General features: G+C 36.4%; 1 protein-coding gene across 6 annotated transcripts in view; it reads left to right on the forward strand.

The window, feature by feature from the left end:
- The window catches only part of eya2 (EYA transcriptional coactivator and phosphatase 2), a 38,356-nt gene that overhangs the window by 9,446 nt on the left and 16,576 nt on the right, over positions 1 to 12,334 (forward strand). For 2 of the 6 annotated variants that reach the window (XM_077197704.1, XM_077197708.1), the window contains exons 2-6: positions 4,633 to 4,686; positions 4,796 to 4,829; positions 6,014 to 6,138; positions 6,221 to 6,337; positions 11,319 to 11,395. In XM_077197704.1, coding sequence (XP_077053819.1) covers positions 6,036 to 6,138; positions 6,221 to 6,337; positions 11,319 to 11,395 — 297 coding nt within the window. In that variant the 5' untranslated portion in view covers positions 4,633 to 4,686; positions 4,796 to 4,829; positions 6,014 to 6,035. The remainder of the gene's footprint in view (positions 1 to 4,632; positions 4,687 to 4,795; positions 4,830 to 6,013; positions 6,139 to 6,220; positions 6,338 to 11,318; positions 11,396 to 12,334) is intronic. The other 4 variants (XM_077197709.1, XM_077197705.1, XM_077197710.1 and 1 more) reach the window with 2 other exon arrangements.

Raw genomic sequence — 12,334 nt, forward strand, 5'->3', positions numbered from 1 at the left:
TTTAAATGTGAAAAGGGTCCATATTCAAGCCGTTCTCAGTGTTGTAGCTGGAATACCTGTCCCGTTGATCCCTCGGTTTGGAGGAAATTAAAGGGCAGATGCTGCTCGCGGTCTGTCTGGAGTCACGGTGGAAACACGAGGGCTAGAGAATTGCTGCATTGTTTGAGCGAGGTCACAGTGTCTCGTGGTTTCCCTTCAGGCAATGCAGTGGTCACCCGCGCCATATGGGACATAGCCCTCGGCTACCGGCCGGAGAGCAGTTCGGTGGCTTTGATTGAACGGTTGGAGAGCTCACTATAGATCAGACAGCCATATGGCAAAGCTACGGCTCATGATTTGTTTCAAAGACAGCTGACCTGCTCTCTTAACCCCGTCATAATGCTCCTGTCAGGGCATATAGAGCAACAGTAGGTTCTGGAAGTAAAAACTCATCCGTTTACTCCATAGTGAAATACATTTTTACTGATAACCTTTAAAAAATGACCTATACGAGGCTGTTAATCAATGCTATATGCTGTTGTTGGCAGCCCCTATTTCAACTTATTTCTAAAATAATTGTTGAACAGCGAGATTCCTGGTGGAAAACTACATTACCCATGATTCTGCAGAAAAATCTCCACCAATCAGAGAACTCTTTAGCTCCGCCCGCCCATGTAAAGCACTCGAATGTAATCCAGTCTCTCTTCACTCTGACTACTATACATATTTGAAAATCATGTTGTTTTTTCTGACAAAGTTATTTAGCATTTTGTTGACACAAGTATTGTTTTATATTCTATTAGAGATATTTTGAATTGCTTTTATTTTTATATTTTCAGTTTAAGTTTTAGTAATTTTGTCATGTGCTTTTGTTATTTTTTTTAAATATATCTATTTAGCTTTATTTTTATTTCAGTCTGTCATTTTAGTGCTTCAACTTAAAATGATTTTATTTCACTTGCCAAGGACACATTTCTCATTTTCGTTTTTAGCTTTTTAAATTTGTTTTAATATTGAAGTGTAATTTTATTTCAGCTTTATTTTAATGTTAATATATAATCTCAATTTATATTTATTTTCATTATGTATATGCGTATTTTGCAATAAACTTAAAATGTATCATTCCTATATACATAATCAACAGTAGTTGACCAAAAATGTACGTATTTCAATTAATAGTACAATTCCATCAAATTGAATTGAATAATCCTTTACACATTTTAATTGAATAATTGATTAAGGATTGTTCAATTATTCAATTAAAATTTTTTAAGGATTATTCAGTTCAATTTAATGGATTTTACTATTAATTGAAATACGTAAATCTTAAAAAAAAAGCGTGTATTTCTCCATTTTTAATTAGATTGTCATTTGCAATGCTTCATGGGATTGTAGTTCTTTCCCTTATTAAATGTATCTTTGTATGATTTTCAGATACTTTTCTACTTCAAATCAAAGTTGTGTTTCACTTGTTTGGCTTTGTTCATGGCTTATAACTTTATCAAAAAGACTTTTAAAAATCTCTATGGGAAAATACGTCCAGGGCCTTCATCTTGTGACGGGTGTTCGTCAACTGGTCTATATTGGCGACCACGTTCATGCTGGGTAAAAAGAGATATACACCACGTGATGTATGATGTAAGGCGTTGTGTGGAATACGATAGCCGTGAAAGACGCAAGCGCTAGCAGGACAGCGGCGAGGCCAGGTGAAGCGCCGTGCCCCGTCCGGGGTTTGTTTTAGCTCAGTTTACCACTGTGAAAGGGGGTAGAGCGTTCTTTCCCATGCCCTCTCACTCCGGGACACACTCATTCCAGGAAACACACTGCGCATCACAGGAACTCTGGGAGGAAGTCAGCATTGCACTGGGCGGCCCGTGTCAGACGTCTCTCTCTCTCTCTCTCGTCACGTTTATTTTGTTGGGAAAGGTTTTGTTAGGAGTGGTGCGTCAGCAGAGCAGGTGTGATGAAACATCAGTGTGAACCCCGGCATCTCTGACCCGCAGAACAGCTCCTTCTGTTTTCTGAAAACAAGAGCAAATGTCCGAGAGCCTGTTTATATCAAATTCAAGGGATTATCTACTCAGCCTCATGTTGTTGTTAGAAAAAATGGGGGATGTGAGACGCAAAATTAGTTATTTAGCATAATATTTGTACTATTAAAATACAGTATTTATTAGTATTTTCAATTATCCTTTATTTTCTATAATTTCAGATTTCAAGCTTTAGTAATTTTATTGTGCTTTTGAAATTTTTGGATTTTTTTTTTTTAATTGGATTTTTGTTGTTGTTGATCTCTTACTATATTTTAGTTAGTTGCCAAGGTGGCATTTCTCATTCTCATTTTCGATTTTTTTTAGTTGAAATTTTGCATCTAATATCATTTCAGTTAATGAAAACAAATTTTATTCTTTATAATTTTAGTTAACACTGGTTGATGCTGCTGCCTTCTGTTACAAAAAATAAATAAAAAGTCTGTCAATTATAACTAATTTTTCAAGTACAATTAGCTCTCAAATCTTGTTCATGTTTACATAAAATCAATATATATGTGAGAACCTAGAAGTTTGCATACAGTGAAATGTTTCAATCTAAACTTGGCATTATAAAAACAGAAAACTATTAATGTAAAATGTTCAATGCCCTGCTAATAGCTTTAAGAACATTAAACATGCACTTTCTTTTCTTCCCAGGCCAATTCAATAGTGGTCTTTATAATAGACTTTATACTGTTGGTGGAAACTGTTTAGTTTACGATACATTTGTAGAAATACAATTACCTAATATTTGAATATTTGATAAATTTTGGATTGATCAGCCAGGCTAATAACTATTTTTTTATCGCAAGTAAATGTGTAAAATAAGCTTTCTTTTTATTTCAGCAAGTTTGCATGCATCTAATTTTTAGTATGTATATATTGGTATTATATTGACTTTTTAGATAAATCGTAACTTATCAGCCATTGAATTGCTCAAATCAATCGAATACCATCACATGATCATCCAAAAGTACCATCCATTTCTTAAGGGGTAAAAAGTTTCACTTCAAATTATTGCAGCTTTGCTGTCGTTATAACAGTCACATGATATGTTGTTGTTTTTTTTCAATGTTATGCACGCCGTACAGTAGTGTCGCAACTGTTTACTGAGAAAACAGAGTGAGCTGTAGCGAGAGATTGTCTTTGTTTGTTTTAAACATTTACTGGGTGCCTCCCCGACCGCAGACGCCAAAACATCGCTCACCTCGCGCAGTCTGAACTGTCAGATTAATCAGAAAAGATCTCGAAATGTGTTGGAGTTCAGCCGGGATGTAAATCTCACATGTACATGCCCACTCTTGCATGCTTGCACGAAAGCTCTCGTTTTAGGTTTTATTCCATGTTTGCTCCTGACAGCAGCTGTGTGTGACAGATGGAGGAGCCCTGAGGGAGAGCGTTTAGATGAAGACACCATCTTTGTGCTTCTCTTCAGTCAGACGCGACCGTACGCGAGCCTAAGATGTGGACCAGGTCTTGGCGTCAAGAGACATTTGTTCTGGTACCGCAGTAGTTTTATCAAACATTAGCCAAATAAGAGTTAACCAAGCAGCGAGAGAACAAGACTTTACTTAAACACAAGCACGGTTTTCTGTCTTGTCTTGACGCGTTTGGAGTCATATCGCAATCAAAAGTTAGAGATTGCAAACATTTCTCATCAAATGATCTGAGCTGCGATCCATTTTCATTTTATAGCTCTGTCTCATTTGTGTCCAAGTTATTCTACTAAGGTCTGAGATAAAGTCTACACTATACTAAACTGAGCTGAATTACGACACGATTGTCTTCTGTAGAGGTGCTTAGCTGAATTGAACTCATTTCAGAATCGATGCTCTTTACACAAAACAACTGAATTGAGCTGAATAATGTTACTATTGTCTTTTTTTAGAGGTCCATTACAGCAGAATCTTTGCATCATTTATTCTGTTATCCTCCCGTGAAGCTTCTTTGAAACAATCTGTTTTGTATAAAGCGCTGTATAAATAAAGGTGAGTTGACTTGACACATTTGAAACGTAAAAGAGAAAGAACAACCTCTGAGCAAAACGATTCCCCTGGGTTAGCAAAAAAAAAAAAGGTCAACAAACATGTCAACCAAGGTTATTGGCGTTTCACCCGTATCTTCTCTGATTTGTATTCATGCAAACTATCCCCACATACGTTTACCACACCTTGACTGTACCAGCTCAGAACAGGGACAGTTGCATTTCTTACATTTCAGGTACAAGAGCAACCTTGGTTTCCCCGTCCTGAACTGGTGCCACGACGCGCTGCCTGCGGTTTGCTATGCCAAATTATGCCAGGTTCAAAAAGCAGGATAGACATTGTTCTGTTCCAGGAACAGTCCTACCGAGCCGGTTTCTACAAACAAGCGTTTCACTGTTGTCTGTATCGCTGTATTCTAATTATGTGTGTTTTCGGAAACCGCAGGTGCCTCGTCATTGAGAAATAAAAGTTTTTTTTTCATGTGTAAGACACGATTAGACATGAATTGCGCATTGTGCGTTTTTTTGTTCTGGATACTTCTTCATATTTTACTTTCGAGATGCGTGCTGTTGGACCGAAGCCCGATGTGCTTTTAAGGTCACGTATTTCTAACAAACAGGTCTGTCATTTTTCAGGAGAGCTGACAGCTGAACGTGTGCAGGCGGAAGTACAGCGACAGACAGACACAGGTCGGGATGAACTTCACACTCCACAGTTTGGATTTAAGGAACTTCCTCTAGAGCATTCATGCTGATTCAGATGTACGATGTTAAACATGTTTCTTTTGTTCACATGCAGGAGCCTCTCGACCTACACATCGATTTTAGGCCATGTGAGTGATGTACACTGCACAAAAAAACAACTTAATTTAGAACTGTTTTAAACTTCAAGTTTATTTTTCTAACCCCATTGGCATTTTTTTGCAACAAATGTCTGTGCAAATTCATTCAAGGTGACAAATGACGTATAGCTTTATAGATACGCAGAGATTTTTATTGGTGAGTTTTAATAGACCAACATTTTTTTTTTCTTTCTAAATCCACTTAATGATTCCGGTTCCACAATAATGGAAAAATAACAAATGAGTTTGAGATTTTTTCCAATTCATTAAAATTGAGAGTCATTCTTTCCTGAATTAGATTCCACTTAGTGATTTATTTTCCTTAAGGATTTGATTAATGATTCTTTTAGTGCTTTTTTAAGAATTGATAACTAATGAGTTTGAGACCAATTCATACATCTGATTCATTAAAAAAGAACCTGCTCATAAGAGTCATTTGCTCTTGAATTGGATTCCACTTGATGATTCCAATTCTTTAACGGTTCCATTAATGACATGTTTAGTACTTTTGAAGAATTGCTAACAAACTTTTGAGATGGATTTGAACAGAAAGCACAACCAGTTAAGTCCGATTCATAAACAAATGACTCTCGTGTGAAGTGGTTCGTTTTTTTGAATCATGAATCAACCTCATATCAGCTCATATGATTCACTTGTTCACAGATTGGATTCCATTAATGATTCAATTATCTAATTACATGAACAATTATTTTCTAAAAGTAATTTTAGAAATAGAGTTTGAGTAAGGGTTATTATAGTTAACTAAAGCTATAAAAAAGTGTTTACTAAAAAATAAATAAAATATTAAAATTATATTTTTTCATTTATTTTAACTTGATGTACTAAACCAACTAAAACTGGAATACAAATTAATAAAAATTGCAAAACCACACAAAAAAATTAATAAAACTTTATAAAAAAATAAAACTATATTAGTGTCTCAATATTAGTAAATAACACTTGCTTGTGACTGTCAGTCTTCCTGATTAATCGATTAGAGTGTGTGTGTGTGTGTGTGTGTGTGTGTGTGTGTGTGTGTGTGTGTGTGTGTGTGTGTGTGTGTGTGTGTGTGTGTGTGTGTGTGTGTGTGTGTTTTTGAGAACACTGCATTAGAAAATGTTGTCTGTTTATTGTAAAGATTCAGTTTCTCTAACGACAGCTGTTTGTTTTCTCAGACCAGCTGTCCTCGGATCAGTCATGGCTGCTTACGGACAGACGCAGTACAGCCCTGCGTTACAGCCGACGGGCCCTTACACACCATACACACATCACACACAGGGCTACAGCATGGCGTCCTACAGTGAGTTCTCAGTGTCCTTTCACAACCACCCGAAATAGTGCACATCACAGCTGATTTGACAGTCTTTCTCTCACCTGATCAGATATTAAAACAGAAGATGGTCTGAGTCATTCACCAGGACAGAGCAGTTTGCTGGGGTACACGTCGAACTTCGGCGGGACGCCACCCGGTCAGGCGCTGTACACTTACTCCACACACGGTCAGTGTCACAGCCTCATCTTATATATATAGTATTTTAGAACTTGGATTGAGCAATAAAGTATCACAGCATGATATGTGCCCATCACTTTACATGCAAAGAATTAAAACAAACTCTGGTGTGATTCTGGTTCAGTTGAATAAGTGTGAACGCTGCCGTCTGAACCCTGGTGTTCACTAAACAAGCTGAAAAGATTTCATTTTCATTTAGCTGACACTTTTATCCAAAGCGACTTACAATTTCTATATGTCAGAGGTCTCAGGCCAAGATGAGTCTCACTCCGCTTCCAAACAACTCTGGTGCGGTTCGAATGAAATATGAACACAACACGGACCAAAGACATGTAAACGAACCAAAACAGGACATGATGTCATTAGATGCGACCCTATCCACCTTATTCCTGACGAGCTTACTGCGTTTTGAATTATGGGTGGCACTTCCAGTTTGGTGAACTTCCATTAAAAAAGACTGAAACAAATCATTTCAAATCATAAGCTTGCCCTACAGAAAAAGCTTATCAGTTAGTTCGACTAAATGAGCTATCAGTTTTCTTTCATGTTTTATTTAAGAATAGCATGAGAATTACGTAACACTTGGTATTTTAACGTGACCTTATAACAAGAATGTCTATAGTAAGAGCTATTTTCAGTCACTGCTTTCTTTTCCTCATGATTATTTTATTTTTTCCTTTTGCATTCCGCTGTAATAGTATGAAAAAGGTCAACATATAGTGCACATTTGTGGTCTGTTCTCAACGATTTGATTTACGATATATGCCATTCATAATTCACTGGAATGAACAAAGAATGTCTTTTTTTCTTCCCAAATCCTCACGTCTCTTTCCAGGTTTGTTTTCACAGGTAAATACAATATATTATCTGTCAAACCTTGAAATAGCATCACGCAATGCTGAAGTAGCTAAATAATAACAATTAAAATTATTAAGGCAACGTATGTTACATAATACAGATTACCACAGTGATATTTAACCGTCAGATTTTGCTGTGGAAATAATCACGCTTTTGGGGTTATTCATGATCTGTTGAAAGTATTTTACACTTTTAAAGGTCCTTTTTAATGTTCAGTGGTTGAAGGGTGGGTAGAATAATGTAATGTCATTGTACACAGTTTAGAGTCTTTCACTGATTGTTTACAGCTTAACGGAAGTTACACCCATAATTCGCGCAAAGAGGCATGGGGCGTAGGAATAATGTGGATAAAGGACAGAATGCTGAAATAAAGCTGTTTTTCTCGTCATTTGGCGATGTTTCCCATCACAGTTCAGTAAAAGCATCAGAAGCGCGTCTCCTCGCTGCAGATCTGTGTTTGTGTGTGTGACGGAGGATTCCTGACGCTGTTTCGACTCCTTTACACATTTTATAAGCTCTTCACGAGTTCTCAGCTGGTCAGAATCCATCATATGTAGCTACGCACATACAGCGAGCGCATTTATCCCAGAACACAGCATTGTTTTAGATGTTCGGTAACTTCTATCGCAAAATATACGTCATAAAAGCCGACCAATCAGGTCGTGAACGTATTCCTATGCCTTTAGGTTAGGTGTTAAAATACCAACTTTTCCATAAAAATGTGTACACTACCGTTCAAAAGTTTGGGGCTGTAAGATTTTTTTAATGTCTTAAAAAAAGTAGTCGTACAGTAAAAAATACAGTAAAAATTGTGAAATATCATCACAATTTAAAATAACTGTTTTCTGTGTGAATATCTAGTAAAGTGTAATTTATTCCTGTGATCAAAGCTGAATTTTCAGCATCATTACTCCAGTCTTCAGTGTCACATGATCCTTCTCAAATCATTCTGATATGCTGATTTTGATGCTCAAGAAACATTTATGATTATTATCAATGTTGAAAACAATCGTGCTGCTTCATATTTCTGTGGAAACTGTAATAGATTTCTGAATAGAAAGTTCAAAAGAACAGCATTAATTTGAAACCGAAATCTTTCTTAACATTATACGTGTCTTTAGGGTCACTTTTAAGTGTCCTTAATAAAAGTATTAAATTCTTAAAAAATAAAAACTCTGTCCCCACACTATTACACCATAATGTATATCATTAGATGTAAGAGATAAATAACAGACCGCTTTATCGCAGAAAATAACCCAGACATGGAGATCAGGACTATGACAGAAGAACAAGAGTGTGAGACTAAATGGCACAGAAATTGCTTGCCGAATAGTCAGCAATTTATATTATTAGCATTATACAGTATAGCATCATTATACAAACATGATTGACCGAATATCCAGAAAAGTAATTTAATAAATATTATCAACCAGAACATTAAAATATTTTTGCTGATATCGCCTACCTATAAACAAATACACGTTTTTGAACATCTGTGTTTGGTGGATGATTAGCAAAATCCCCACAAACACACACACACAGATTTTTCAGCATCTACAGTCGAACCCCCCCAACACACACACACACACACACACACACACACCTGTTCCCCATTATCCGCGGTCTGGGCTCTGGCGTCAGGCGTCTCTCTCGTTCTCTCAGGAGGTCAGAACCTTTCTCTGTTCCCTTCCACAACACGCTGGCCATTGGAGGAGTGTGTTTGTGTGGGAGAGAGAGTGTCAGACGGGATCTGAGCGTCGGATCGCAGTCACACACCCCTCTTCTGCCCGCAGTCCTGATTTTGCCACCGCAGTGTGAAATTGACCGTTCTCGGTCAAGGTCAAAGGTGAAGTGGCACTAGGCACGTTTTCAGGTTTAAAGGAATAGAATCATTTACTTGCTCCAAACCGGCATGACATCTTTTCTTCTATGGAACACAAAGTTATTGTTTTTCAAGCAACATATTAACATCCTAAAAGGACAATAAAGTAACATAAATCTACTATATTAAGTTTGGTAATACTTTATCACTTTACACATTCTGCTAGCTATAAGTAACTTTAGTAACTCTAAAGTAACACTTTATTTTACAGTGTCCATTAAACGTGTTACATGTAGTTACTGTAGTAATAACTATAAATTATGCTGAATTACATGCAACTAACCCCTGTTCCTAACCCTATAGTAAGTACATGTAGTTAATTATTATTACACAGTACTTAAATGTATCACTGTAATACTGACACCTTAAAATAAAGTGTAACCAAACTTTGCAACTACATCTCATCTTATTTTACTAGCCTGAACCCTAAAACCTAAAAGTCTAAAAGTCTGCGAACAGTTTACTAATACTACTAATATATGAGTTAGTGTTAGTGTAACCTAAAGTTTTCTAAAACCATATGATACCTTTTTGGGAGGCTATTGTGAGGTTATTATCATTTACTAAATTATATTATTATTATTATTACTAAAACTATTTAAAAAACTTGTTTGTTAAATTAAATAAAGCTGAAATATGTAGATGTATATATGTATATAGATATGTATATGTAATATGTATATTAGAAATGTTGCCTTTGCAACTAATTAAAAAAAGTTTAAGTTGAAGCACTAAAATGACTAACCGATAATTAATTAAAAATGAACTAAAAATGAAATAATGGATTAAACCTAAATTGTAAAAAATAAACAAAAAAACGAATAAAAATGACAAAAGCACACAGCAAAATTACACACAAAAAATTACATAAATAAAATGTACATTTTTTTTTAATAAAAGTTCATTCAAAATATTGTAGTAATAATACTAAAATAACACTGGGGTTAGACTATCAGACTTAATACTAAATCATTATTCGCTAAAAATCTTCTCTTCCACCAAAAATGTTTGGTTTCATTAACCGCATCATGTCTTGACGTGCCAAATGTGTAAATGATATGTAAGTGCAACAGTGTACGAGAAGATTTTCAGTGAGTGACTTCTGAAGACGTGAAATATAGTGTGCATGAATAGTGAACTGCTTTTATGATGCTTTTATATCGCTTTCTGTCCATTCGGTGCTTGAAAGCTGTTGGTCACAATATATCATTTCGTTGGAAAGAAATCGATATTTTATTCAGCAAGGGCACATTAAATTGATCAAAAATAACATTAAAGACATACATAGTGTTACAAACGATTTCTATTTCAAATAAATAGCATTATTCTATCTTTCTATTATCCAAAAAATCACAATTTTGACTGTTTTTTGATCAAATAAATGCAGCCTTGGTGAGACTTAATAAGAGACTTGTTAAAAACTCTTGTAAACATGCGTGTGTGTGTGTGTATGTGTGTGTGCATGTGTGCAAATAGTGAGCCACAGACATAGAGGCATACAAAGTCATATGACATCTACTTCCTGCTTCCTGTCTGTCCAATTAGCATAATCAATGAGTTATTAGTGCTATAGCAGATAATCTATTAGGTTTTATAGTGATTTACTGTAATTCATAAGCACCCCGAGACATCATTTCCTGTAAAATTGTCTGCTCGTGAAATGGATGGATTTCTAATGGGTCTGGGAAAACGCGGTCACTACGTCTCGCGCTACATCTCGCCGGTCTCGTTTGATTTATAGGTGAATTCCAACAGGAGAGCCGCTGTAGCATGAAATAAATAACCCTTCTCTGGGTGCCAAAGGTCCTCGCGTTCCACCGCTGTGGAGAAAATCAGAAACGCGTTCGCCCGCGTCTCCCTCCCCCTTCCAAGACTTTTCGTTTGCTTCCTCCGAGATCTGGTGCAGTTTTGACAGAGTCATTTATCTAGGGCAGGTTTCAGAAAGAGAACGAGCGTGGATGTGAAGGGAAAGAGACAGAACTAGACGGGTCTGGAGAAAGACATTCCGGCCCGGAAAGTCCGATAGCGGATTTGCTCTGGCTCCACCTGAACTGTTTTCAGAGTCATAAATCATGCAAACTTTCTGTGAACGCTTTAAACGTGTCTATATTTCAGCAGCCGCTGCCTGTCGTGTTTCCTGCGCTGTGTTTGTGTTGGATGCGTCAGGCCCAGTCTTTACCACAGTCAGCTCGATGTACGCTCTTAAACTAGCTTTGTGCTTCTTTTCCAGGCGGCAGCATTTCTTCTGGAATTTTCCAGGGTGCAAACAGCATCACCGGCTCGACGGCCTTCAGTCCCACACAGCAGGTGGGTCAAATTAGGAAAACCTTCCCTGATGGACTACAACCACACTGGGAGACTCCACGTACTGGACCACGTGTGATATACTGTTGTGCCCGTCGCCAAATGAGTCACGTGGCTACAATATATCATGAATAAAAGTATCTTTATTTTTTTCTTTTTTTTTGGAATATTAAAGTTTCACTTAAGCCATCAGTGCAAAAAAGGATTTTCTTCCAAAGTATTTTTGTATTGTTTCCAGTACAAATATCTAAACATTTTTAAATCAAGATACATTTACTTGAGGACCAACGTCACTTGTTTGCGTATCAAAATTAAGACTTTTTGCTTAAAAAAAGAATGGGGCCATAAAAAAATATATTGTTTTCTCTTTTTAAGTCAATGTATCTCGAATGTTATGATATTTGTCTTTAACAACAATTTTGAAAACACTTTACATTAAATAGAAAAGAAAAATACATACATATATATATTAGAGATGCGCGGTTGGCGGTTATAGCCGCGGATAAACCGCGGATCGGGCGGATGACGTGGCGGAAAAAAATATTTTAATTAAATTCGGGCGGGTGGCGGGCGGTTTCTAGTCTCGCGGCTGTCATCAGCAGCGCCTTGTATCAGCGGATGGCGGGTGGGAAAATTGGTCAAAAACGTTGGTGCGGAAGGATGGCGGACGGATGATGAGTTTGTGATGCGGTTGCGGAGGAAATAATAGCCCATCCGCGCATCTCTAATATATATATACATATATATGCGTTAAAATATATATATCAAATATGTTTTACTGTATCTCTCTCTATATATGTAATTTGGGAATAAAGGTCAATATATAGGATATTCTTATTACATAATATTAATAATATTATGAAAAAGTTGTATGAAAATTATAAAAAATACTACCAACTTGTAAACTGTTAAAACTTAAAACTAAAATATATTTTTAATTTG

This window comes from Siphateles boraxobius, unplaced genomic scaffold (genome assembly GCF_051911475.1).
Source record: "Siphateles boraxobius isolate OS27281-9 unplaced genomic scaffold, OSU_SipBor_1 41, whole genome shotgun sequence".
NCBI lineage: Eukaryota > Metazoa > Chordata > Actinopteri > Cypriniformes > Leuciscidae > Siphateles > Siphateles boraxobius.